Source organism: Panthera onca, chromosome X (genome assembly GCF_046562875.1).
Source record: "Panthera onca isolate mPanOnc1 chromosome X, mPanOnc1 haplotype 2, whole genome shotgun sequence".
NCBI lineage: Eukaryota > Metazoa > Chordata > Mammalia > Carnivora > Felidae > Panthera > Panthera onca.
The window spans coordinates 108804258-108831071 of NC_138357.1; the positions used below are offsets into that span (position 1 = coordinate 108804258).

At 51.5% G+C, this 26814-nt stretch overlaps 1 protein-coding gene across 3 annotated transcripts; it reads left to right on the plus strand.

Annotated features, from left to right (window-relative positions):
• Positions 1-8934: 8934 nt before the first annotated feature.
• On the plus strand, positions 8935-26283 carry ARX (aristaless related homeobox). Of its 3 annotated transcripts, none has more exons than XM_081793932.1 (6): positions 8935-9500; positions 12234-14688; positions 16418-17300; positions 19943-19988; positions 22805-23133; positions 23620-24347. In XM_081793932.1, exons 2-6 carry the CDS (start codon positions 14493-14495, stop codon positions 23624-23626), a joined length of 1461 nt encoding a protein of 486 aa, XP_081650058.1. In that variant the 5' UTR covers positions 8935-9500; positions 12234-14492; the 3' UTR covers positions 23627-24347. The 3 variants fall into 3 exon arrangements, with proteins under 3 accessions (XP_081650058.1, XP_081650056.1, XP_081650057.1); XM_081793930.1 differs by lacking the exon at positions 23620-24347 and adding an exon at positions 25380-26283 and having other exon boundaries at positions 8942-9500; XM_081793931.1 differs by lacking the exons at positions 8935-9500; positions 23620-24347 and adding an exon at positions 25380-26283 and having other exon boundaries at positions 12157-14688.
• The last annotated feature ends 531 nt before the right edge of the window (positions 26284-26814 follow it).

The following is a 26814-nucleotide window of genomic DNA, read 5'->3' on the forward strand; positions in this document are numbered from 1 at the left end:
AATGTAAAGGAAAAGGGAGTAAGACTAGTGGCCATCCTCATAGTCACCCTCATGCCAGCTATTCATAAAGCCCTAGCAAACTTTTAAAACATTAACTGTGGGTAAAATAATCTGGGTACAACATTAACAAGCAATTGAGAACATCATTCGTAGGAGAGGAAATGCAATTGCCTATTGTCTCATGAAAAAGTACTCGATCTCACTAATAATGAAAGAAATGCACATAAAACAATAATAAGCTATTAGGTTTTGCTCATCAGACTAACAAGGTTTTATAAGATTGAAAATACCCGGTGTTATTGGTGAGAGTGCAAATTGGTGCAGCCGCTGTGGAAAGCAGTATGGAGGTTCCTCAAAACGTTAAAAATAGAATTCCACTACTGGGTATTGATGCAAACAAAACGTAAACACTAACTCAAAAAGATACAGGCACTCCTATGTTTATTGCAGTATTATTTACAAGAGCCAAGATACGGAAGCAGCCCAAGTGTCCATCGAGAGATGAATGAGTAAAGTTGTGGTACGCACACAATGGAATATACTCGGCCATAACAAAAAAGATGAGATCTTGCCATTTGGAATAATATGGATAGACCAAGAGTGTATTGTGCCAAGCGAAATCAGTCAGACTGAGAAAGACAGACGCCATTCGATTTCACTCCTATGTCAAATCTAAAAACAAAACAGAACTAAACTAATGAATAAACAAGCAAAAAGCAGAACTGGACCTGGGAATACGGAGAACAAACTGATGGTGGCCGGAAGGGAGGGGGGTGGAGGTGGGGCAAAATGGATGAAGGCGAGTGGGAGATACTGGCTTCCAGTTGCGGAATAAGTAAGTCACAGGGATGGAAGGTAGGAGGTAAGGGATACAATCAGTGGCATCCTAACAGCGATGCGTCAGGACAGTTGGTGGCTGTGCTTGTGGTGAGCAGAGCATAACCTAGAGACTTGTTGAATTGCTGTGTTGTACACCTGAAACTAATGTAACATTGTGTCAACTATACTCAAAAAATGTCTTAAAGAAGGAAAGAAAACGTCCAGTGTTCTCACTGTTGTTTGTAGGAGTATAAAGCGGAATGATCTTTTTAAAGATTTTATCTTGAAGTGATCTCTACACCCAACATGGGGCTTGGACTCATAACCCTGAGATCCAGAGTCACATGCTCCACTAAGCCAGCCAGGCACCTCCTGAACGATCTTTTTAAGGGGCATTTTGTCAATACCTATGAGGTTGAAACTGTACATACCTTTTCTTTTTTTTCAAAGTTTACTTACTTTGAGAGAGAAAAAGCACATGAGTTGGGGAGGGACAGAGAGAGAGAGAGAGAGAGAGAGGAAGAGGGAGACAGAGAGAATCCCAAGCAGGCTCCACACTGTCAGTGTGTAGCCCGAGGTGGGGCTCGATGTGGGGCTTGAACTCACCAACTGTGAGATCATGACCGGAGCCAAAATCAAGAGTCAGACGCTTAACCACTGAGCCACCCAGGCACTCCTAAATTGTACACACCTTTTAATGGGGGCAATTCCAGTCCCAAGTCTGTATTCCATAATTGTATGAGTATTCAAAAATGTGTATAAAGTAATGTGCATTTTAGTACTCATACATCACATGAAGTAAGCCAACTTTTACTTAGCATTTATAGTGTGCCTGCAGGTCCTTCTCTAATTCCCCCCTTTCAGGTGAGGAAACTGAGTCTTGTGTGTGTGTGTGTGTGTGTGTGTGTGTGTGTTCATAACTTAAATTTCTTTAAGTTTTTAATTTTCACTCCAGTATGGTTAACATACAGTATAATGTCAGTTTCAGGTACAATATAGTGATTCAACGCTTCCATACAACACCCAGGGCTCATCACGACTAGTGCTCTCCTTAATCAGCATCACCTGTTCCATCCATTCCCCCCCCCCCCCCCCGACCGCCCCTCCCCTCCGGCAACCATCAGTTTGCTCTCTGTAGGTAAGAATCTGTTTCTTGGTTTGTCTTCCCCTTTTTTCCTTTGTTCATTTGTTTTGTTTGTTAAATTCCGCATGAGTGAAATCATATGGTATTTATCTTCCTCTGACTGGCTTCTTTTGCTTAACATTATGCCCTCTAGATCCATCCATGTTGTTGCAAATGGCAAGATTTCATTCTATTTATGGCTAAATAATATTCCATTATATATATATATATATATATATATATATATATATATATATATATATATCTCACATCTTCTTTACCCATTCATCTATGGATGGACACTTGGGCTGCTTCCCTAATTTGGCTGTTGTAAATAGTGCTGCAATAAACCTCAGAGTGCGTATATCCTTTCAAATTAGTGTTTTTGTATTCTTTAGGTAAATACCTAGGAGTGAAATTACTGGATCAAAGGGGAGGTCTATTTTTAACTTCCTGGGAAATACTCCATACGGTTCTCCACAAGGGCTGCACCAGTTTGCGTTCCCACCAACAATGCCCAAGGGTTCCTTTTTCTCCACATTCTGGCCAACGCTTGTTTCTTGTCTTTTTGACTTGAGCCATTCTGAATGGCTATTAGGTGCTATCTCAAGGAAACTGAGTTTTAAGAGGTTCATTTCATTACCCAAGGCCAAACAGCCAGGAAGTAGTAGAAGGAATGGAATCCAAGCCAGGCCTCACCGATTCCAGAGCGGAAGGTCTTAGACACTACCTTCTGCCACAGATGTCTTCCAAAGCCTTCCCCAGTGTGGCTTGATATGCCCTGGTTTAGGATTACCTTTTTTTCCCATTTATCTTTGCCATCTTTTTTTTTTTAATTTTTTTTTTTTAAGGTTTATTTATTTTTGAGACAGAGAGAGACAGAGCATGAACGGGGGAGGGTCAGAGAGAGGGAGACACAGAATCGGAAACAGGCTCCAGGCTCTGAGCTGTCCGCCCAGAGCCCGACGCGGGGCTGGAACTCACGGACCTCGAGATCATGACCTGAGCCGAAGACGGCCGCTTAACCGACTGAGCCACCCAGGCGCCCCATATCTTTGCCATCTTAATGGTATTTCAAGGCACTCCCAAGGTCAAGAGATAGAACTGCTGGGTCGAGATCCACACGTTACCCAGTGTGGAGTTAGAAGAACTAAACTCAAGTACACAGTTATTTAAATTAACAAATTGGGGTGGGGGGCAGCTATAATACCTAATATTGGCAAGATTACACCAAAACTGGTACATTCATATCTTGCTAGTGGTGGTGTAAATTGATTCAATCAGTTAGAGAAATTTTTGGCACTATTTCAAAACACACATTAAAATGTTCACGTTCTTTAACCATTAATGCTATTCTTAGGAAAGTAGTTAAGGGAAAGAATGCAAAAGAGTAAGTTAGGTGCACAGAGGTTCTCATTCTACTGTTATTCATCACAGCAAAGACACCTAAACTAACCGGAATGTCCAATATGGGGGCTTGATTCAACGATGATTAAGGCTTTGCGTTTGACAAGAACCACAGCTGTTCACCTTTTATCTCAGAATCCTGTGGCTCTTCAAGCCCCCATCCTCACACTGCCCCGGGTGCTTGTGTTAAATAAAACAACAAGAGCAATCAGTAAGGCACATTTTAGCTCTGCAGAACCAGAATGAAGTCAGCCCAATGTTTTCTTCACATTAAAAAAAACTGAGAACGAGCTCCACCTGCCCTCTTTTCGCTCTGCATAAGTCCCCACTCTTTAGCACATTTGCTGTTTACGGTTGCAACTCCTTCACAGTTTTCTCGTCATTTCCAAAATGTTTTCTTCTCTGAAGTTGTGCATAAGCTGATGGCATTCAGGATGCCCGCCAGGACTCTGACAGCCACTGGGGCCTCCCTCTCGCCCGCACCAGCGTGACAGAGGCCAAATCACAACTTTGCTAACCGCAAAGCCCTGCCGAGAGATGACCTATAATTATAAGAAATACTTCAAATAGTGATTATTTTCATTGATGTCAAGCTGCATCTCTACAATGAGCTGTGTTCCGAGAGAGCATTCTTTCCTGGCCAGGGCCCAGCTGAAGCTGCTTACAAACTGTACGCGCGGAGTCGAATCCATTCTCAAACTTTTCTGTGAAGGGCCCATGAGAAGCTGTTTGGAAACACTGAACACTGCAGGGGGCTGCCAGTTTTGAGGAGGGTGTGAGGTAGAACAATGATCGTCATGATTGAACAATTATGGTATCAGAACAATACCCCAAATGCTTTTGAGAGTTAAAATGTTCCCTGCCTAATGGCCACATGTTCCATATAGTTATTTTCTTTGGTTATTGCAATTTTTAAATTGTCTTTCATTATAAATTGTGTTTACAATATAGGTGACCTCCTTTTTCTCCATGTTCTCTTACTTCCAGGTAGTGATGATATGCGTGTCTGAATATGGTATACATTTTTATCTTGGATATTATCTCTTTTTGCCCCCTTAATTTTATCTTCAAGATTGTTAAAAAGTCACCTTGTTTTCCACAAGAACTCGTTTTTTTTAAATGATTTTAATGTTTATTTATTTGTGAGAAAGAGAGAGAGAGCACAAGTAGGGGAGGGGGAGAGAGAGAGGGAGACGCAGAATCCAAAGCAGGCTCCAGGCTCTGAGCTGTCAGCACAGAGCCCGACGCGGGGCTCCAACTCCCGAACCGCGAGATCGTGACCTGAGCCGGAAGTCAGACTCTTGACGGAGCCACCCAGGCACCCCCACAAAAACTCTTTTTTATAGAAGTAGAAAGGGGGTGGATTCCCAAGTCCCAAACTGTAGCATCCCGCCTGTCACTAGCTAGCTGTGACTGTGGACAAGTCAGTTAATTTCTCTCCGACCCTCAAGTTACTCATCTGCAAAATGGACAAGATTTACAGAGGGAAGTGCTGCTGACTTGCGTCAGATCGCCTGGGTTCACATCCTCGCTCCAGTTCTGTGTCTCTGGGCAAACTAATCCTTCCCGTGCCTAGGGTGGTCGACCACCCCAGTTTGTCCAGGACTGAGGGACTGGCTAGGACATAGGACTTTCTGTGTGAAGACCAGACAAACCTCCGGAAAACCGGGACCATCTGGTCACACGTTCCACGCCTCAGTTTCCTCATCTGTAAAAGAGGGATTATGACAGAACCTTCCTCATCGGGTTGTCAGGAAAACAGTCAGTCCATGTGAAAAGCACTTAGGATGATGGCTGACACACACAGTCAATACTCAGGATTGTCCTCTCCAAGGTGTCTTCCGCCTTCTCTATTCCACCCCCCTCATTTACTGTGTCACCATCTCCCTTTCTCCTCTCTTCCGTTTAATAGCTGAAAGTCTTAACTAGGAGCATAGTTAGTATTAAACCCGACATGCTGTGAAATCCTTTGTTTCACTTACCACTACAGACAAGACCAATGATGCCTTCAAAATGTTTTCAAGCAATTTAATATAGCTCTCATTGGAATGTCACAATTTTCAAAGTTATAGTTCAATCTCCCTTTAGTGTAGTGCATTAAAAAGGTTACTCTGATGTCGTTTCTTTTACATAAATAACATCAAAATGCTCCCGCCCCAAAGCTGATGAAGATATGAGGAGGGTTAGCAGAAGCAGGCGGGAGCTGGTCCACGAGGAGATCAAGGGGCAGCCGTCTCCTGGGCCAGTTTCCCTCCCATCTTCCACAAAACATTCTGGCTGAGATCCTTTTGCGTTCTACGCTGGGGGAGCCAGGCCTGGTTGATGGGGTGCTTGGAAGGTAGGGGAACTTGTAGAAGGGGTGCCTGAGAACGAAGGATGCCCATGAGCCTCTGCGAACGAGGCCCATCCCGGAGGAAAACAGGCGCTCACCAGACGCCCGCTGCAGAGAGGCCCTCGTGGGGAAAGAAGAGTCCTGGAACAAGTCTCGGCCTCTTCCCTCCCCATCCTGTGATGCCTAATACCTAAGTGGGCCGTATTTTTGGAGGAGATGAAGGGAAGTGGGTGAAATAAACGACAGGCATTTTCTTTGATGAGCAGTCCCTTTTGCAGTTGGCAGAGAGTTGAAAAGCCCTTTCTGGATATTTTTGCCTGGGGCCCTAGAATTCCAATCAGCCATTCTTTGTTTACAACCCTCTGTGTGGGGTACACACCACCCTACTCCCCAAACCAGGCCTGGATAGGAAAGAAAGAGAGAAAGCAAGTTGGGCTGGGAATTGATTCTCCTGGGTGGAAGACTGTCTACAACTGCATTTTCTATTTGTACTATTTAAAAGATAGTGTTGGTGGTCTCTTCCCTTCTCACAAAAGGGAAATTTTACACCTGTTAGATTATAGTCTTGGAGCTATTAGAGAGAACATACAGTGACAGATAACACCAACTCTCTATTATCCATGAAAAGAAATAAGTACAAATCACTCCTAGGTCTCAAATTCACTTGAACTGTGGGTTTCAATCTTTGCAGCCTTTTTGGGATTCTCTGAGCAGAATACATTGGTTTTAATTTCTTCTTCGTCTTTTGCGAGCGTTAAGTTGGGCGAATCATAAACAATGAAATGGCCGCAATAGCAGTAACAGGGGAATTGAGGAAAGAAAATGAGGCCCAGATTAAAAAAAAAAAAAAAAAAAAAAAAAGGGGGGAGGGGAGAGGGGGGAGGGAGGTGAGATCAATCAGCCCCCACCCTCACAAGAATGAAAAATCAATTGCCATTTGCTCAAATCAAATATCCTGTATCCGCCCACAGCCATCATGCAGTTCTCGGGACAGAAAGGCTATACCAAGCTGCTCCCGGGTGCCAGAAAATGTGCTAAGACCGCAAAGTCTAAAGTGCGGGAAAGAATGTGATGTTCAGAGGGAAGAATGTGATGTTCAGAGGCATGCAACACAACATTTCAGGCGATTGTGAGAAATCTGCGATTTCCCACTCAAAAAAAATCTGAGATCAGCTCATTGGATCCCCAAAGAAAAACTGCCAAGGCTCTCTTTCGGTGTGCATTTGCTTCTGGGCAGATTGTTTTGCTCTTGTCCCCCATTTCCTGCCCCGACTCTCCGCTCGCATCCACCACCGCTGACGTTTTCGAGGGCCGGGCGGTGTCGGGGACCCGAGGTCCCGGCGCCTCTCCCCGCAGGCCACCCCCCCGCCCGCGCCCTCTCGTGGGCGCCCTTCCCGCTCCGGGCGCTGACCGCCCGCACCCTCCCGCCTCCCCCCCCCCACCCCCCCCGTCAATTGTCAGCGCCATGGGGCTCAGCTCCCCCGGTCCCCGAGAGCCCGGAGGCGACACGACGTGGGGGCGCCTCCTTCCCGACGGGGAAACCGAGACCGCCCGGGCCGAGCGGTGCCGGAGGGCGCCTGAACGCAAAGTCGCGGCCGGTGAACCCGGCCTCCGCCGCCCCTAGAGGCCCCTAGGCCGGGAGGGTCCCAGCTCTCTGCCCCACCATCGCCCTCCTCGCGGCTGGGGAGCCGCCCTTTTCCCCACAAAGATGCTGAGTGTCCCCGAAACGGATCCCGGGTGGGCTGGCAAATCCGGGGGCAGAAGGGGGACCGTTGGGGGAGGACGCGACTGCCCCAGATTTGGAGGAGACGCCTGTCAACGCGTGGAATGCAAGCCCTTTTGCGCAGTTATTTTTATTCCGGGGGCCTTTCTTCCTCGTCCTCGTCCTCCTCCTCTATTTTTTCCCCCTTCTGTTCAGCTATTTGTGTTTTCTGATCGGGTAAGTGATTTGCGGCAGGAAATTAGATAGCTTTATTCCAGAGGCAGTGTGGTTCTAATGGTATCTATTGCAGAGAGCCGGCTCTGTCTTACTCGCGGGCTTTTCTTTCTTTCTTTTTCTTTCTTTCTTTCTTTCTTTCTTTCTTTCTTTCTTTCTTTCTTGCAGGCTATTTTGTGACGAAGGGAACAGAACGCTGCTCGGCCTTGGCATCTTCCCTCCTCCCTTCAACACAATGCAACTCTTAATTAAACACGGGGACACCCACACCTCCCTTCCCATAGGACCCCTTCCATCTGCTCCCCCCACTCTGAAATACCAGCCTTTTCTAGGCAGGGAAAACCTGGTGTTGAACTTCCCAATTAGCGAGACACAACGCAAAAAAAGAGACTGTAAAGAGCCATCATCACTCCTATTTTTGGACCCTCCTTTCTAGGCCTTACCCATTAAATGTTTTGGTGGCCTTAGCATGACTTTAAAATCCTGCAGGGCTGAGGACGTATGCATGTAGACACTCCACATCTTGAGAAGCTCGATTTGTGTTTTTCTGATTGATGGGTGAGGCTTAACACACTAGTGCAAAAGAAATACCAAGTTATGGATTGATTAGAATAATTTTTCATCTTTGTAAAGTCTTCATTAGTAACTTTTCACCAGAGGTTCTAAGAGCTTCAAGAAAACTCAACATTTTCAGATTGATCCAAAGGGGATGGACATGAACCCTGCATTTCTCTTTTCTGCATTTCTGGCCAGACCAAGTGGGAGTAGGTGATTTGGGAGTAGCGGAGAGTGGTGGAATCTGGGGTTGAGGATCTCCCGATGCAGATGCTGCCGGAGGGAAGTGGTGCCTGGGGAAGGGGAGCAGGGCGGTGGTCAGATTCCCTGAGAGTCAGAAAATAGGGGGCCGTCAAGTCACGGGTGTGGGACCGAGTCAGAAGGTGGAGGAATCATGAAGACAGAAGGGAGGGTGATAATCACGGAGGCAAAAACTGGAGAATCCTATAATCCGAAGGTGGAGTATGCTAGAGTCAGAAGGTGGGAGGGGGTCGCAGAGCCAGAATGTGGCGTTACAGACATATTAGAGTAGCTACCTTCAGATGACCCCTTACCAGGGACTGAGGAACCTGAGGGCACAGGCGGCCAAGACCCCATGAACACCCCAGCGGGCAGATTCAGATCTCAGGCTGGTGTTGCAGCCTCCGCATGCTTGCCTTCCCCCCACCCCCAATCATTCCACTTCTCGGGCCAGTGTTTCCTGAGGTTCGCCAGCAAGAATCCACCCAGCAATTATCTCCCCTCTCGCGCGCATGGGGGGACATTAACCACGAACGCGCTGGAGAAGAAAGGTACAGATGGGTCTTTTATTGCACACTTGGAAATGTTTCCAAGGCTTTTGTTTTCTTCCCCCATTCATTCCTGCCGTATCACTAGGATCTGCCAACTTCAGTGCCCAGAGGCTGCGGCTGAAGGGCCCGGCCCACCCGGAGACCCCGCTAGGGGGCGCGCTCTGGCCGTGGCGCCGAGCCGAGCCGAGCCCGACAGGGGGGCTCCCCTGAGAGTACGCCGACTGCCGGGGTCGGCTGGGCCTCCGGACTGACGCCGGCATTGGGTCCCTCGCTGCTCCTTTACGTGAACTCCCACCCATGCCCTCCGCTCACCCGCCCCCCACGTCCGGGGACGCCAGGAACAGCTACAGAGTAACGCTGGCTGCACCCGGGACGCCTCGACCCTGGACGCACTCAGGGTCCCGCAGTCCGGCGGCATTGGAGAGGAGAAACCTGATGGTGATGATTACAGGGCGCCGAGAAGTTTCCCTCTCTGGTCTGGAAACCTGGGGAATGGTGCGGCAGGAGATGGGAGGGGCTCCCGCCGAGGGACTCAGGGTGAGAGCCCCACCGCTTGCTTCTCGCCGGTGGGAAGGGGGGGACCTCCCGCTCCTCTGCTCACCCCCAGCCACCCCCGCCTTCCGAGGGCAGATGTGAGCCTGCGACCATCTCGCCTGGCTTTGTGCTTAGAGCAAGGCTGAAAAATGCCTCGGTTGGCCGCCTGGGTGGATGATTGGGATGGGGGTGGGTCTGTTTTCTCTCTAGTTCTCCCTCCCCACCCCCATCCTTGCCTGCTGATGGGTAACCAAAAGTGGCGAGGTTTGCAAATAAGGGGAGCTGTCCTAACGCAGTGATCACACCCACACGTCGGTACCTTAGAGCTTGGCCATGGTTTTCGGGGCGCTTCCAAAAGCACTGCTTCCCCACAAACCTCTCACAGCTGAGCCCTGTTGGTGGAACCCAGGGTTCAGGCGGACGACAGGGCGCGTAGAAGGGGGGGGGGGCGATCAGCAAACACCAAGGAGTCTTCCTTGGAAATCCAAGTTACCAGTGCCTTTGGACCTTTCCGCAGGCTGATTCTTTGAAAACACATCAACAAACAAACACCGTCCACAGACAGATCCCAGCAGCCTTGGGGAGAACTGAGGCAGGGGTAGGGAGTGGAGGGCAAGCAGGGGGCAGAGAAGGCGAGGACCAAGAGCTAGGCAAGCGGATTATGTTGTATTTTCCGCCTATTACCAGACTTCCAGAAGGAGAGACCTCGATTTGTATATAAAATGCATACCCTGAAATGGATAAGACTCTGAAGGCAGCATTTGAGGAGGTTAACCTTAACTGGTTGGAGTTAAGGGGGGGTGGGGGGGGAGGCAAATATTTCTGTTTATGCCCTCCGGCTCTTCCCAGCACCGGCTGTCAATCCCGACGCTTGTTATCCTCACAAGGCTTCAGTTTGTTTGCCTGATCTCAGCAAGGTTTTCTTCCACAAGTAGAACTATAATTGCTATAATTCTACTGTATCATTTGGATCATTGCAGTATTGTTGTTTTCTCTCCCTCTTTCTCTCCTCCTAACACTGCAATAACGCGCTCCAGTGTTAAATTAGCAGGTTGCGGAAGACCATAAATGAATGAAAGTTTGTTAAAAAAAATTAAATAAATAAAACAGCAAAATGACTTGGCAAAGGGGATATCACATCACAGAGAATCCTCGAGTGTAATCAGGACTTATTGTCTTCCCTTCCAATGGCTTCCAAATTGGTCGCCAGAGTCCAACGAAGTTTATTTCTATTGTTTAAATATATGTTTTGAAGAGGTTGAGCATAATTTAAGGGGACCTGAGTGTCCGGTGAGGCTGAAAGCCCATCACTGCTTTATTTATCTATGCATATATTGCACAGTAAATTAAAACATCTGAAATGAGAAGTGTGCAAGGTTAACTCTCCTGCAAACATTTTCCCCCTGGATAATGACATCAAACTGCCACCCCCTTAGCCTGCATTTCTTGCAAATATAATTTTGAAACTGCAGTGTAGAATTAGTTCTCACCACGGAAAAGAAAGGAGTTTCTTCCATCTGCCTCTTCTAGGTAATTATTATTTCCAGTCCTGGGGACAAGCCTCGTCTTTCACCATAAACAACAGTTTTAAACACTTCTGACCCTCACTTCTGACCATAACTGTCATTTTTATTTTAGTGATTGATTTTAAAGGCAAATGAACTGCAAACTATTGTTTTCTAGGCAGCCCCGGCGGGGGGGGGGGGGGGGGGGGTGGTGGTGGTGACCAACAGTTACAGACCTCAAATACAAGAGGAACCAGGAGTTGTGAATTTCAAAGTACAAATGTGAAAAATGTTGCCAGTAAAATGAAATTACTTTGATTCGTGGGTAAAAGAGAGATGACAGTAAATATGAAATTGGCTGAACTACAAGTTTTTATACACATCCTATAGCCCAATTCTTACACGTTTACCTACTCAACAAATCAGCTAAATTCTTCCTAGATATGAGAAGTATCATTTTTGTTTTCTAAAATAACAAATAGGAAGGGTGCCTGGCTGGCTCGGTTGGTGGAGCATGAGACTCTTGATCTCAGGGTTGTGAGTTCAAGCCCCATGTTGGGTGTAAAGCTTATCTAAAAAAAATTTAAATAACAAATAGGATAACATGTACACCTTAAACCCATATTCTGGTTAGACACTCTGGGGATGACAGCAGATTCTGTCTTCCAGGGGGTATGCTAGAAAAGTTTTCTGTTGTTGTTTAATTTAATCTTTTGGGAATAGCAAGAGTCAATTGTAGATTTTGAAGTTGGTATTGAATTGTGACAAAGATTATCTCAGGGCTGCTGGGTGTAAAGTGAACTGGGTCAGGCCCTTCTCCCCAAAGTGAATGGATGTGCCTTCCCAATAGCGGCCTCACTGGGGAAGATTGATTAGAAATACCAAAAATAAACAAAATAAAATAACAAATCTAGTGTTTTCAAACAGGTTTCCCAAACAAACACATTTATATTCTATTAATAGAATTAAATTCCAGGGGTCATTAAGTCAGAATCAGAAAGTCTATGTTAACCTCCCCTTTTACAGTGGATGATTAAAATTAGAATACACCCCAGCAGAAAGTCCGACTTCTTTTTTAAAAAAAGGAGAACAGCTGCAGAAGGGGGAGGAGAGAGACGGAAGCAAAGAAATCTTCCACCGAGAGAGTTGAAACACTGTTAGGCTCTCAGAAATGATTTGTACATTTGTGTCTCTTTTTGTTTAACACGATCTTTTTTGGACTCATTTTCAGCCCACTCCTTGCGTGTGCGGAGCCGACTCTGAAGTCACGGAGCCACCCAGCAGCCGGGTCTTGTGGATTTCCGACGCAGGGCCCTCCCGTGAGGGAAAAGTGCCTCTGTTTCTCCCAGCGACCAGCCGCTGGGACGCCCGCGAGGGTCCGCGGCTGGAGGCTTGGAGGAAACCGACGCGTCTTTACAGCTGCGTCCAGACCCGCTTCCCAGGAGTGGGCTCTCGCGGCTGGGGAAGAAATCGGCGTGCCGAATGTTAATCGAAAGCTGAATGGGATGGTATCAAAACGCCGAACTGTTGATGAGGATGGAAAAAGGAGGAATGCAGGAAAGGCAGAATATCCCAGGTGCCTTGGACCAGCAGGCAGGGCTTAAAAGAAAATCAAATGTCAGAGATAGCTCAGGGACTCCTCCGTTCCCGGGTCCGAACATCCAAGTGTCAGAAAAACTGGTGAGAATCAAGCTAAAAGACAGAAAGAGAGAAGGACACAGAGAGACATATTCTTCCTCTTGCCTTTAATAGTAGTAGTAATATCAGCATTAGTATTAACAATATTAATATACCCATTCCCAACCCTTCATCCTCCTCAAGTCGTATCCTGAATGCTCCAGCCAAGCCAGCTCAATCTGTCGGCCGCCCACCCACCCGCATCCAAGAGTTATGCAGATGTTTATGGCTGGAAAAAAAAATCCCAGTTATGCATTCTTGTATTTTTAAATACTGACTGTAAGTGATTCAAGTATAATCCTTTGTAAAACGCTTTTCTCTTTGACATATTGAAGGGGGTTGAGAGAGGAAAACCCGGCGTGGATTCCCCCTCGCCGGTCCCTGTCCCACCCACCACCCTTGCCCCCACCCTGCCAGCGTCGGGGCCCCTGGCAGTCCCTTGAGCCCAGCACCCAGAAAAAGTGGGCGTTCGTGCCAAACCCTCGCACTGGCTTGGCCCAACTTCAGTCCCAACTGGTCTCGATTCTCAGTGCTGGACGCGCAGTAAGTTGTTTGGGAAGAAACGCGTTCGTTCAATCATAGGCTCACTCTCTTACCTTTGCTAATGGGAGCCGGGCCCTAAGAATTCAGAAATGTAGGCGCTCAGACTTGGTAGCAGCCGAACCTGGGTCTTTCCCACCCTGGAGCACTCAGGGCCCCCACAGTTCCGCTCCTTGCATGAGATTTGGGAGCGTCCGACCTCGGGGTGACAGCCTAACTAGTGGAAGCGAACTTGCGGAAAGAAGAGAGAAGCGAGTCTGGGGAGAAGAGGGAGACTCCCAGACCCCGCAGTCGACACTCGCCTGTCCCTTTTTGCCCCGTAACTGCTCTAGTGAAGGCCGCGCTCCACTGGCCGAGCTTTGTCTTAAAGCGGACTTTTCCCAGAGTTAAAGACGGAGGTAAGAGAAGTCGGGGGACGCTGCAAACCAGAGAGCAGCCTCCCGGCTCAGGGTGAAGACTAACTGCTCAAGGCGTTGGGCCACAAGACAAAAGTGAGCGCTCAAACAGCGTTTGTTTGCTGGCGGCCATCCCCCTGACACCTCGGAGGCTCGTCCGGCCTAAAGAGGACGGCGACTGGGCGCCACTGAGGTCGAGGCGCTGTCCTGGGACCGCAATCCTGGCTTTGAAAAGTACCAAGTCAGTCTGAACGCGAGCCTCCAGGCCTCGCCTCCAGGAAGCAAGGTCCCCTGGTTGGTGGAAGGGGCGCACGGCGCCCAAGTGGCACCCACAGGCCTGACATCAGAATAAGCTAGAGCTTCGGGCCAGTCTTGAAGGGTTAAAGGGGAAGCTGCGGGACGAAGATGGATAAGTTAGAAAGTTGTTAGTTAAAAACAAAAAAAGAAAAAAATGGTTTGGGTGACAGCCTGCTGTCCCCTCAGCCTCCGCACCGCCCCCCCCCAACCCCTCGCCGGCCTTTCCGGACTCCAGTCCAGGCTTTGCGCTGAGCCCGCAGCCCGGCGCAGCCCGGCCTCTGGCGAGAGCCAATCACAGTGCGCCTCTCAGCACGTGGAGGAGAGAGACTCCAGAGCTCCGCGCTCGCTGCTCACTACACTTGTTACTGCCTGTCCTGAGCGCGGAGAGGGCGAGCTCCGGCCGCGGGCAGGGCGGGAGGCAACAGCCGGCAACCGAGGGAGACAGAGAGGCGCAGAGACCGCAGTAATATCCACTATAACCAGCCATCTAACCCCACCCCCCAACACACACCCATTATCCCACCCTTCAGGAGAGGCAGCCAGCGGCCCCGCTCTCTGCGCCCAGGAAAAAAGCCCCAGCCATGAGCAATCAGTACCAGGAGGAGGGCTGCTCGGAGAGGCCCGAGTGCAAAAGTAAATCTCCAACTTTGCTCTCCTCCTACTGCATCGACAGCATCCTGGGCCGAAGGAGCCCTTGCAAAATGCGGCTGCTGGGAGCCGCGCAGAGCTTACCCGCCCCACTGGCCAGCCGCGCCGACCAGGAAAAGGCCGTGCAAGGTAAGGTTGCGCTCACCAGGCACCTACAAAGAGCGCTGGGCACTGGTTTGGATGTTTGATGTTCGGGGGCCAGGGGCCTGGGGTTGTCAAGGTGGACATGGAGGAAAGACAGAGAACAACTCTGAGGCCTGGTGTCTCAAAGAGCGGCAAACATCTCGCCAGGGGCTGCCTCTTCCTCTTTGCTTCCAGAAACAGAGGCCAAGCATCGCTTTGGAGGGGGTGGGGGCTTAAATTCTTGGTATTGAGGTCGTTTAAATACCCGCTTTGGTGGCCTTGGGAGTGCTCTGAAGAGGGGCGACAGGTCAGAAACAGCAGGTGCCTGGTGGACCCTTGTAACAACAACTTGAAGACAAGAACCCCTAAAGCTGTGAATAGGGGTCTCCAGACAGACTGAGCCTTGGTCTTTCCTCCCTGGAGGATTTCTTTATATGCGGTGTTCTCCCCACCCCTCCCCCCCGCCCTTTCTTTCTTTTTTTAATTGTAGATTACTTGTGACCTTTTAAACCCAAGCTTCGCAGAAAACATCTCGCTGGGATTACCCAAATGCTCCTTATTGTATTTGAAATGTATGAAATGTGAGGCTTCTGGGTACTATTTTTTCTCTGCTGTGTTATTTTTAAAAATAGAGTTGAAATATTTAAAAGGTTTTATTTTTTTTTTAATTAAAAATTCCAAAAGAACCGTCGTTTTGCCCCGAACCTGTTACGCTCAAGTTTCGCCTTGAGCTGACTGCAGAGGTATCACAGGGAAAGAATTGTTGATTTCTTTCAAAATCCCAAATCCAGCGGTCCAGCCGCAGCGCCACTTGGAAGACAGGAGCAGATGGCAGAGAAGGGGCCGTTTAAAATAAAACTGACTTTTTCCTTTTCTTTTTTTAGCCTGCAGTGGCACCTATGCCAGGCGCTTCCTCGAAGGGAAAGAGCGGCCTGTGCCTGTTGTACCCCCCCTATGCCCCCTCCCAGGCCTTTCGGAGCCAATTTTCTCCAGGACGATTTTTCTTTGCCTTTCTGTGCAAGGAGCCGTCGCCCCCTCCAGCTGCGGGCGGTTGGGGCACGGCCCGCGCTCAGGGCCACTGGGCCGCTTCCTCAGCCCCCCCAGGGGTCGCTCACAGGGCAGCGCCCCTCTCGCCAGCCTGGGCCTGCATGGCAGAGCAGCGGCAGAGGTCGTGCTCAGAGTTTTCAGGGTGGTAGTGATTTTTTTTCCCAAGTTGTTGAATGTTTTCAGGTTCTCCCATGCCCCGAAATGAGGAGGGCAAAAAGTGAGAGAGAGCGCAAAGGGAAAGAAAAAAGAAATGAAGAAAGGACGAGGAGACAGAGAGCGTGGAAAGCGCACAAAAAGGAAGGAAGGGGGAGAAGAGAAAGATGAGGAAAGAAAGGGGGGACGGTAGAGAAAGAAAAAGAGAAGGAAAGTAAAAACGAAAGGAAGAAAAAGAGGGAGAGAAAGAGGTAAAAGGAAGGAAGAAAGGAAATAAAGGGAAGAGTGGGAGAGGGCAAGGAGAGAGGCGAGGGGCGGAGGAGGACCGAAGAAAAAAAGAGAAAGAAACAAGAGAAAGAGAGAAAAAGAAAAAGCAAGAAAAGTGGGAAAGAGAAGGGGGTCCAAGTCCGGTAGCACGCGGGAGGGGGGGCCGGGGCCTAGGCGCCGAGAGAGCAGTGGCGGGCCGGCCTCGGGCGGCGGCTCTGGCGGGGACGCCCGGCTGACCAGCGCGCTGACCGCTCTCCCTTGCCCGCAGGCTCCCCCAAGGGCAGCGGCGCCCCGTTCGAGGCTGAGCTGCACCTGCCGCCCAAGCTGCGGCGCCTGTACGGCCCTGGCGGGGGCCGCCTCCTCCAGGGCGCCGCGGCGGCGGCGGCGGCGGCGGCGGCGGCAGCCGCGGCGGCGGCCACGGCCACCGCGGGTCCGCGCGGGGAGGCCCCTCCGCCGCCTCCGCCAAACGCGCGGCCCGGGGAGCGGCCGGACGGCGCGGGGGCCGCCGCGGCCGCCGCGGCCGCCGCCGCCGCGGCCTGGGACACGCTCAAGATCAGTCAGGCACCGCAGGTGAGCATCAGCCGCAGCAAGTCGTACCGCGAGAACGGGGCGCCCTTCGTGCCGCCGCCGCCCGCGCTGGACGAGCTGGGTGGCCCGGGGGGCGCCGCGCACCCGGACGAGCGCCTCGGCGCGGCCAGCGGCCCCGGTGGCGCCCCGGCGGCGGGTGGCGGTACGGGCGCCGAGGACGACGAGGAGGAGCTGCTGGAGGATGAAGAGGACGAGGACGAGGAAGAGGAGCTGCTGGAGGACGACGAGGAGGAGCTGCTGGAGGACGACGCCCGCGCGCTGCTCAAGGAGCCCCGGCGCTGTGCCGTGGCCGCCACTGGCGCGGTAGCCGCCGCCGCCGCCGCCGCCGCCGCCGTGGCCACCGAGGGCGGGGAGCTATCGCCCAAGGAGGAGCTGCTGCTGCACCCAGAGGACGCTGAGGGCAAGGACGGCGAGGACAGCGTGTGCCTGTCAGCGGGCAGCGATTCGGAGGAGGGGCTGCTGAAGCGCAAACAGCGGCGCTACCGCACCACGTTCACCAGCTACCAGCTGGAGGAACTGGAGCGGGCCTTCCAGAAGACGCACTATCCAGACGTCTTCACCAGGTACGCGAGGGGGGCGGTCGCGGCTTTCACGGCGGTAGCTAGTGGAGAGCTCACGCGGGCCCCAGGGAGGGAAGGCGGGTGGGCAGGGGCCCCGGGTTCGAGGCAGGGGCTTGGCTCCTGGACTCTACCCAGGTGTGCCCTCCCAGTGCACCCACCCCTGCTCACCAAAAACTACCCACACCCAACCCCACCCCTACTCCGGGCTTTAAGTTTGGACTGGGATGATTTCTTTCCTTCCCAAAGTCTCTCCAGTTTAATTTTTTCAAATTACGAGTTTTAGTTAGAGAAGAACGGCCTCTCCAAAGGGTGCCTGAACGCACCACCTTGGAGGCACGCGTACCCCAGGCGCACATACTCAGGACCCCGGGCGCTTCGGTCCCGGCCAGGTCCCCGGCGAGGCGCAGGAAGCGCCGCGGGGCCCTCGCGGCCAAGGCAAAAACAGGGGCTATTTTTGGCCACTGTGTGGTGCGCTCGCCACCCCCGCCTGATGCCCCAGGAGACTGGTGGGTATCAGTTACGCTGTTCGCTGTTCACAGTAGAGCTGGAGCCCGTGCCTGCGGAGAAGGCCTTTAAAAAAGACTCAAGTTCTGTCGTTTGAGGACTCCTAAAATAACGGCAGGAAGTCAGAACTGGACAGGATTTGGTATCTGTACATCTGGGGGGCAGCAGCCAGAATCTTCCCCTCTCATTGCTGTCCTCTCTTCCCCCCCCCCCCCTACATTAAGCCCAGCGTTCATTTCATGCACACGGGTTTACAGGGGTGGGACATGAATGCTGGCAGCCAGTCAGACAGTGGACCAAACAGCTGGGGGGATTTTTCTCTTCGGGCGGCTGTCCGGCCAGGGTGTTCTGCCTGATCACGCTCCAGTTCCCTCTTGCCCGAGTGTTTTGGGGAAAGAGGTGAGACGACTGAGCCCCTGGGCCCCAGCTTATCCATCCAACCTGGAGCGCTGGCTGCCTGGGGGCCTTCCTCTCCCACCCTACAGCCAAGATCTGGGCTCAGGCGAGGAGCCAGCGTCTGGGCAAACTTCCTACAGTAGGTCGGGAGAGAGGGCTGGGTGTCTGCCTGGCGCAGGGCTTGTCAAGCTCCGGCAGCTTGTTCACTCAAGACGTGTGCAGCTTTTCAATATGCATTTTAGAAGCGGAAAGCTGCCCACCCTTTTGAACCGCAGGAGACATTGCTGCTCAGAGCTGACGAGGCCCGAGCCAGCTCTAAAGTGTTGTTGATCTGGCAAGTAATGGCCAGACTCTCTCCTAACCAGTAATGGAAAAGAGTTGATCTGGTGCTGGCATACACTAAACTAGGTCATCCCTTCAGCTAAAGTTGGTCCTCCCTATATCATCCAGTCCCTTCATTTTCTTTAAAAAAGAATACAAAATTTAAAATCTGTGTGTGCTGTCCAATAGGTAACTGGCCGACCTGCTTTTTGCATTTATCACACATGTGTGTTTCAAAAGAAGAAAATGATGTGGTGTCCATTGGCACCCAGGTCCGCCCTTTTTTACCTTCTCCTGGGGGAACCATAGTACGTGAAAGGGGGCAGCTCCTCTTCACCGCCCCGTGCCCACCCCTTTCCAACTGGGGGTTACTTAGAGCTCCTTAGTTCGGGCAGGGAGCCAGCCAACAGTGAGGTTTTAGATTTGCTGGTGCTCACTGCAGCAGGGGGGCAGCCGAAAGCGCTGTGCTGCTTGGTGAGCCGGTTTCCTCCTGGTCCTGAAGTTTCAAGTGTGGACTGGGGGGCCTGCCGGCAGTGTGGACCCAGGTCCCAGGCTAGGGCAGCCCCGACCTTCCATATTAGCGGGGGTACAGCCAATTATTCTCTCAAGCTCAGATTTTCGGTAAACAGGTCGTACGTAAGGCATTTTACAGCATCTTAATGGTTTCCTATTTGCCTTAATTGTCGCAGTAATAACTGCAATGACGGGGTAGGGTTTCAGTTAAATCGACTTCCCCTGAGATGGGCAGGGTTTGCAGTGGGCACTGGAGTCAGGAGGTGCGCAGAATTTTGTTTAATCAAAAAATTACCCCACTGAACTCTTAACAAGCTTAACATATCTCCAGAGGGTAATGGGGAGTATGACCTAAGGGAAGAGGGAGGGAGGGAGGGAGGCGGGGGAGAGAGAGAGAGATGAAGGGAAAGGCGGAGAGCTGGAAAGAGAGGGAGAGAGAGAAAAGAGGGGGCAGAAAAAAAATTTTAAGGGAGAAAGAAACCAAGGGCACGAAAAAAAATTTGTGGTTGAGTGCTGAGTTCTTCTCGCATGTAATATGAGGACAAAAACAGGGTATGCGCGTCGTGTGCCTGTGTGTTTCTTGTCTAACTCTGGCTTAAGGGAGAGTGGGGGCGAATCCGAGTGCCCAGTTCGACTTAGAGACTCAAGAAGCCACGCTTGTCACTCTTGAATATAGGATGATACACTACAATATCTTACATCAAGCAACGTGTCGTGTGTTTTTATGTTTTCAATCAAATAGTAGGCACTCGAGTGGTGAAGGGATCACGATGCCCATATGTTTGGGGGTGAGGGCAGGCAGGCAGCCAGGAGAGGCCCTGGTGGAGGAAGCCTGCCAGAAAGGGGAAGGTGGCTGGGAAGGTTTGCTGGAGCCTGCTGTGACCTCCTGTCTGTGTGTTACTTTCTTATAGGGAGGAATTGGCCATGAGGCTGGATTTGACTGAGGCCCGAGTCCAGGTGAGCTGCGCTGCAGAGAGCGGGGAGGCAGGGGTGGGGGGAGAGTGGGAGAGAGGGGAGTTGATGAACTGGTGTGGGTTGAGACCCCCTTTGTAAAATGAAGAGGAGCAGAATCAGAAAAGCAGATCCAAACACACATGCCCCAAAAGATTAAAATATGGAGACCTGGGAGGTTGGAGGGGAAGGTTTCTGGGTTTGGGAGCCTTGAGGGAGGAGTCCGGGATCAGAAGAGGGGTTTCAGGGTCCCTGAAATGCAGTCAGGAGCCCCCTGGTTCCACAGCCCCTGTAGGAAACAATCGGAGGAGTGACTTCTCCTGATTGAAATAATGGGATGGAGCATGGATTTGGTTGTTAGACAAATCCGCTCAGCTCCAAGCAGGTATTTGGCTGCGATTAAGTCTCCAATCGGGCTTCATAAAAGCCCACTTAGTGCTAGAACAAACAGGGCCATTTGAAGGCAAAATGCTGTTTGATTTCCCCTCCGCCCGCACAAGGAGCTGGCTAATGCTATTTGATTTCCCATTTTTTATAGCAATGAGCCCACATTGATCTAATAGGGAGTGAGTGCAATGCTATTAAAGGTGTTTGCAGCCCCATACCAGAGTGCATTTCCGAACCCAGGCCTCATAACCAGAGAGACGATCAACACTGGGCAGCCCCGACGGCCAACAGAAAACAGATGTCCCTGGGTTAGGAGCTGAGTGAATCACTTTACAGTCAAAATCAAGCGCTGATAAAGCACAATAAATTCCATATGGCTCATTTAATACACAACAGCTTCTTGCATTAGAGGGCTAATGATGAGGCCTGTTCCCCTCCCTTCTGTTGACACATTTCTCCATTGTCAAACAGAGATGTGACAGCAACTCCGTGTTTTCAGCTCAGGGGAACGAGTCGTGGGAAAGTTAAATAACTTTTAAAAAGAAAGAGAGCGCCCCCTCCCCTTCTCCTCTCTCCCTATTCACTGGAGAAGATGTAATTAAGTGAATATGAATTATTAGAGTCCTTTCGTTTACCTTTGGGGGGCCTCAGAGGTATTAATTCAATAATGAGGAATTGCAGGGGGACATCTTGATAATTGCAGTGGAGCCGGGAGAGATGATCTGTCTGTAAAAGGTTTCCACGTTCTTTGAGGGCATTCTGCCTCCCCTGCCCCCCTCCCCTCCTTTACTCCTTTCACTGCCATCGAAGAGTGGCGGATATTCTCGTCTAGACAGATTTGGATACACAAAAGCTGCCCACCCAGCCTGGTCCCATCTAGTCTTACTTTTTCAAGCCTCTGAATTTCCACACTAGAGTGTTTCTCCAATTCACAAATAGATTGTTCCAGGGCTGTGGAATGTTATGGATGGGCTCCTGCGCAGCAGGATTTTAAATAATCAAACGATTTGGATTCTCGATTTTTCTTGCCATATGTGGCTGTCTAGAAGTCAAGCCAAGCTTAGATACTAGTGCTAGTAAAGACAGCCTCCAATGTGTCTATATGAAAGGCGTGGATGTCTTAAAAAAAAAAAAAAACCCAAACAAATTCCTCCAGGATCATTTACATTATGTTTTTAATATAACTCTGTATAGCCCCGGAGTTCATTCTTAATTTTTAGACTTGTGTGCAGGCATAAACCCCAACCTAAAAATATTAATGCCTTCAGGGGAGAAGGAGCATATCTTCTTAGCTGTGGGTGTGACGAACAGGTCACGTAAAAATAATTTCATGCGCCTGGGAGTTATTTTTAGACTATGGTAGCTGCCACATTTCAGGTAAAGGTCTCTACTAAAACTGCTTTCTATTAACAATTAGGAAGATACCTTGTACTAAAAATCTCCCCCAAACCTAGAACTATCTTATTTAAATAGCCTATTTAAACCACATCCTGCAAAGAAAGAAAGACCTGTTAGCTCTGAAGACGTGTAACGTCTACAGCCGTCCTGCACTCTCATTTCGATTTGTCCAGGTTGCTGCATACCTGGTCCACGCAGTCAGTGCCTTCCTGGGTGGAGCCGGGCCCTACACAGGGCCCCTGCCCGTAGCAGGCCGCCTAACCCGTCTTTCCTTTCACGGAGGACTGGCGCCCACAATGCGGGCTTGTTTGCTTGGGTGTTCCTTCCCTCCCTCCCAGCTTCCCCCAAGCCTCAGAACCCAGCTTAGTGCTCTTAGGTGTTCAGTAAATATTTCTGGAAAGAATAAATGAACAGCCTTCCCGAGGTCCCCTCTTCAGCACAGCAGAGATTTTGCCAGCTCTTGGGTAAACCTGAAATCCGCGAGAATAGCTGATGGGCAGCGACAGGCTGATACCTACTCATCTCTGGGTGGCTGCCCATAGCCAAGAGTCCCTATCCAACCGAGCTTTCACATGCTTTGTGCTACTCGTCGCACATAACAGCCTTATGAGTGAAGTTTTATCATCACCATTTTACAGATTAGAAAACCAAGGTTGAGAGAGGTTTAAGTGACGTGCCTAAAGACGCACAGCAAGCAAATGGCAGCGGAGACGTTTAAACCTCGGTGTCCCCATCTCTAAACACACGGGACCATTTTCTTCCAACTGGGAAAGGAACGAGGCTATTTGAAATACGCACTGGAAAGGGTTTGCTTGTCCTGTATTTCCTGCTGGCCTTAAGTTTGGGCTCCTTTTCGCCTCTTGTTTGGCCCTAGAGGTGTCTTTGAATCACCCGAGGCCAGAGAGGAGCGAGTGGGCGCCGGCCTCAGTGGAAAGGAGGAAAGGTTCCCAGCGGTGGGGGCGGGGGGGGGGGGGGGGGGGTTGGGGAGGGGGCGCGCGTCCGGAGCCCCGCCGACCCCGGCTCTCTCCGCCTTGCAGGTTTGGTTCCAGAACCGTCGGGCGAAGTGGCGCAAGCGGGAGAAGGCGGGCGCTCAGACCCATCCTCCGGGGCTGCCCTTCCCCGGGCCGCTGTCGGCCACCCACCCTCTAAGCCCCTACCTGGACGCCAGCCCCTTCCCCCCGCACCACCCTGCGCTCGACTCGGCCTGGACGGCCGCCGCTGCCGCCGCCGCCGCCGCCTTCCCGAGCCTACCTCCGCCTCCTGGCTCGGCCAGCCTGCCGCCCAGCGGGGCGCCGCTGGGCCTGAGCACTTTCCTCGGAGCCGCTGTGTTCCGACACCCGGCCTTCATCAGCCCTGCGTTCGGCAGGTAACGCGCGGCCTCCGGGAGTCTGTCTTGTCTGTCTCTCTAATACACACAGAGAGCCTGGGGTCAGGGAGGAGCCGGAGACAGGAGACAGGTAGTGGCTACACCACATCTTTGCTCTTTGGCCAACTCTTAGAGATTTAGTCCAAGAAAATACTCTCTAATTTTGCCTCAATGTGGATCTTGAAGGGAATGACTTGGGGCCGAGTGGCATAGGGGAGGGCGGTGGCAGTGACAACAACCATGACAACCGGGAGTGTCCAGTGGAAGCTGTGAAAGTACCATTTGAAGGAAGCACCAGCTCAGGCCATAGGTGGTGTGTGTGTAAACGTGTACACGTGTAGGCTACAGAGCTGGGATGACTTTTCCAATTTGGCCAAAACCCTTCCCCATGCTTCAGGGCCTGGCAGAGCAACACAGCCCTGGCTTCTACAGGAATCCTGGAGCCAGGGGCCCTCTGGGTGCAAAGAACTCTTTTTTCTTCCCCAGACTCTAACTTCCCTGTCACTCAAGTGACCCGCTGCCAGCCATCCCCCATATGTGCAAGCCCCGACCCTCACTGTGGCACAAGACAACGAAATAAAAGAAACCGTTCATCGTATATTATAATTCCCTTTCTTTAAATGAACATCGAATGATGAAATAAAAAGTCTGTATAATCACACAGACAAAGAAACAAAGGAGGGATGTATTAAGTTGGAAAGTGCAGTGAAAATAAAACTGAATGCAGCTTCAATGATCTCTCTTTGCGAGAACAAAGAAATAATAGATTCATCCAACGGCGCAGCCACTTAACAAAAAATCATCTTAGAGAAAATTTTTTAAAAAAGACACGAAGGAGAAGTAGTTTCACGTAACAAACCGATAAAATAAACAGCAAGTGCACCGAAGTGTGTAGTTGTGACTCAGTTTACCTAGTGGAACCAGAGCATCTTACGCCCCCTCCAGGACACCCTTTATTATTTTTTCTCAGCAAACAATTTTAAGTCCTGTGTACCTCGCGTCCCCCACCTTTCCCTTCTGACAAGTGGCTCATAAAAGCCGGCAGACCCCGGCTGGAGCACCTGAGAGATTTGGAGAGGCTGGAAGAGGAGTGCGGTGGGGGTGGCATGAGGGGTAGAAGGTGGCCTGGGAGAAGCGGGAGGCTCTCCTCGAATCCTGGTGGGCTCATTTCTAATGATGGAAACTGAGAATTAGCCCTGCAGGAGCCCAGAGCCAAAACCATGGGCGTGGGGCGGAGGTGGGGGGGGGGGCGGAGGAGGGGGGGCAGGTAGGGTTGGGGTGGTAGTTGGGGTGGGGTGGCCGGGGACGGCTCTGGTCTCGGCTGCAGGACCGCTGTGCCGTGCGAAGGAGGTGGAGGGAGGCGCCGCGAGAAGCAATCCCGGCGCCGACTGGAGGCGGTGGCACGGACTAGGGTCCCGGGCTTGGGCGTCGCCGTGCACCGCCCGCGGGGGTCACGGGTTCGGGGGGCTCTCTGGGGCGAGAGGCTGCAGGACACAGGGAGGGCGATGGAGAAGGGGTGTCGTTGCACCCGGACGCGGGGCGGCGGGCGGGTCCGAGCGGCCTACCGAGCGGAAATCAACAGGCGGGCGCCCCACACCCCCACCTCGCGGTCATTGGCCGCGCACGGGCAGCTCGGTCTGGCGCGGGAGGGCGGCCTTGTCGGCGGGAAGGCCGACAAAGAAGGCCAGCTCTCCCAGGGCAAAAGGAGTCCCCGGCCGGAAGGCGCCCTAGGAAGAGTACAAGGTCTGCAGCCTAGGTCTTGCTCAGTTTTAATGCCACCTTCTCGCTTCTTTCTCTTTTTTACTCCTCCATCTCTCCTCTTCTTTTTCTCTTTGTCTCTCTTCTCTCTTCTGGCAAGTGGAGCTCCGGGTCTGGGAATACAACCCTTTCTTAGGCGAAACCACAGAATCCAAGCAACTGGGCCGTGGGGGTTTGGGTCGCAGGACCTGCCTCCGCCCCGGCTCTGCTCCCTTCAGGCTCTCTGGCCCCATGGCCTTTTTTTGTTTGGTTTTTTCCCTCCGTCGGTTCCCTGCTCTAGTAAAGGCCTCTCAGAGCACCCCAGCCTAGCGCCCATGCTCCCCAGCCCGTGGCCCACCCTAGCCCTGCGACTCCGGGCTTCTGCGGCGGCGCCCGTCTGCGTCCTTCTGTGGCCCTCCGCTCCCCCGGTGAGAGGCGGCGGGAAACGCCGTCCCCGGCGCCGCGCTCAGCTCCCGAGGCCGTGACCGCGCTGTTTGCTCTCCCTGCAGGCTCTTTTCCACCATGGCCCCCCTGACCAGCGCGTCGACCGCGGCCGCGCTCCTGAGACAGCCCACGCCGGCCGTGGAGGGCGCGGTGGCGTCGGGCGCGCTGGCCGACCCGGCCACCGCGGCCGCAGACAGACGCGCCTCTAGCATAGCGGCGCTGAGGCTCAAGGCCAAGGAGCACGCGGCGCAGCTCACGCAGCTCAACATCCTGCCGGGCACCAGCACGGGCAAGGAGGTGTGCTAAAGGCTGCCCTCCACCCTCGCGCCCCGGGCGCACCCCGAAAGGTCACCTCACTCAGCACCACTCAAGACCAAATGGAAACAGAGGACCAGCACACTCCCGAGACGGCACTGAGAGAGCGCGGCCGCCTTCGCAGCAGCCCGGATGCGGGCAAGGCAGCCCCTGGCGCTACCGGACGTGGCACCTCCTCGGCTGGCTGTCCACCCGCCCCTGCCCCCGCCCCTGCCCCTGCCAACCTCGCTCCGACTCTGAACATCCACTCTCTCTCGCTCTTACTTTACTGAAAATATCGGGGAGGTTTTCTCTCCAAGACGCCTGGTATTGAAGTTAAAAAATTAAGAAACCCAACCTCTCTTCCTCCTGACACCCCACTTAGCTTTTTTTTTTTTTTTTTCTTAAATAGCATTTTGGCGCTCTAAGTTGATCCCCCCAGCGTGGGCCCCGGTGTGAAGCCAGGGCCAGGGAAGCGAATGCGAATCTGTAAGATAGCTAACAGTGCACTTAACGGAAAGGGGCGTCTTGTTCTTGTTCTCTTCTTTATCATACACCAACCAAGGTTTTTATATCAAACCAAAGGGAAATACTCTGCTAGAATATGGACTGTTGAAGTCACCAAACTGTGATTATTGATTCTGTACATACCATTGTTATTAAAAAAAAAAAGAACAGAGCTTTGTATATTTGAAATGTTATAACGCAATTGCACTCAGCGTGGTATGGTAAAAGTTTGTCCTCCTGTAGATTCTTACTGTGTTGTAGATACGGTAGGGTTCCTAGACAAATATTTATGTACTCAAGCCCTTTATTTAACTTATTAACTGTAGAGGCTTCCGAAACCTTCAAGATAAAGGCAATGGTACAGTACTTTTGTGTAATGTGTAATTGTTATCACTTTTCCTTGCTATCTAGTGGAGAAGTGTCACGCTCAAAATAAAAAAAAATTATATGTTTAACAAAAGGAAGTGTGAATGCTCTATGCAAGCGCTGAGGGGACAGCGGACAGGTCCCCGCAGAGGCCGGGGGCGGGGGGGGGGGGGGTGGGGGGGTGCGTGCTCTGGCGCTCCGGCACCTCCTCGGTTTATTTGCATGCGCGTTTTCCTGGCAGAGGCCCTTGGTTTGAATGTGATCCTCAAAGGGATTCGGGTTTCCTGCAAAAGTTAAGGACGCCGCCGCCGCAGTTTCCTCCCGCGTCTCGGC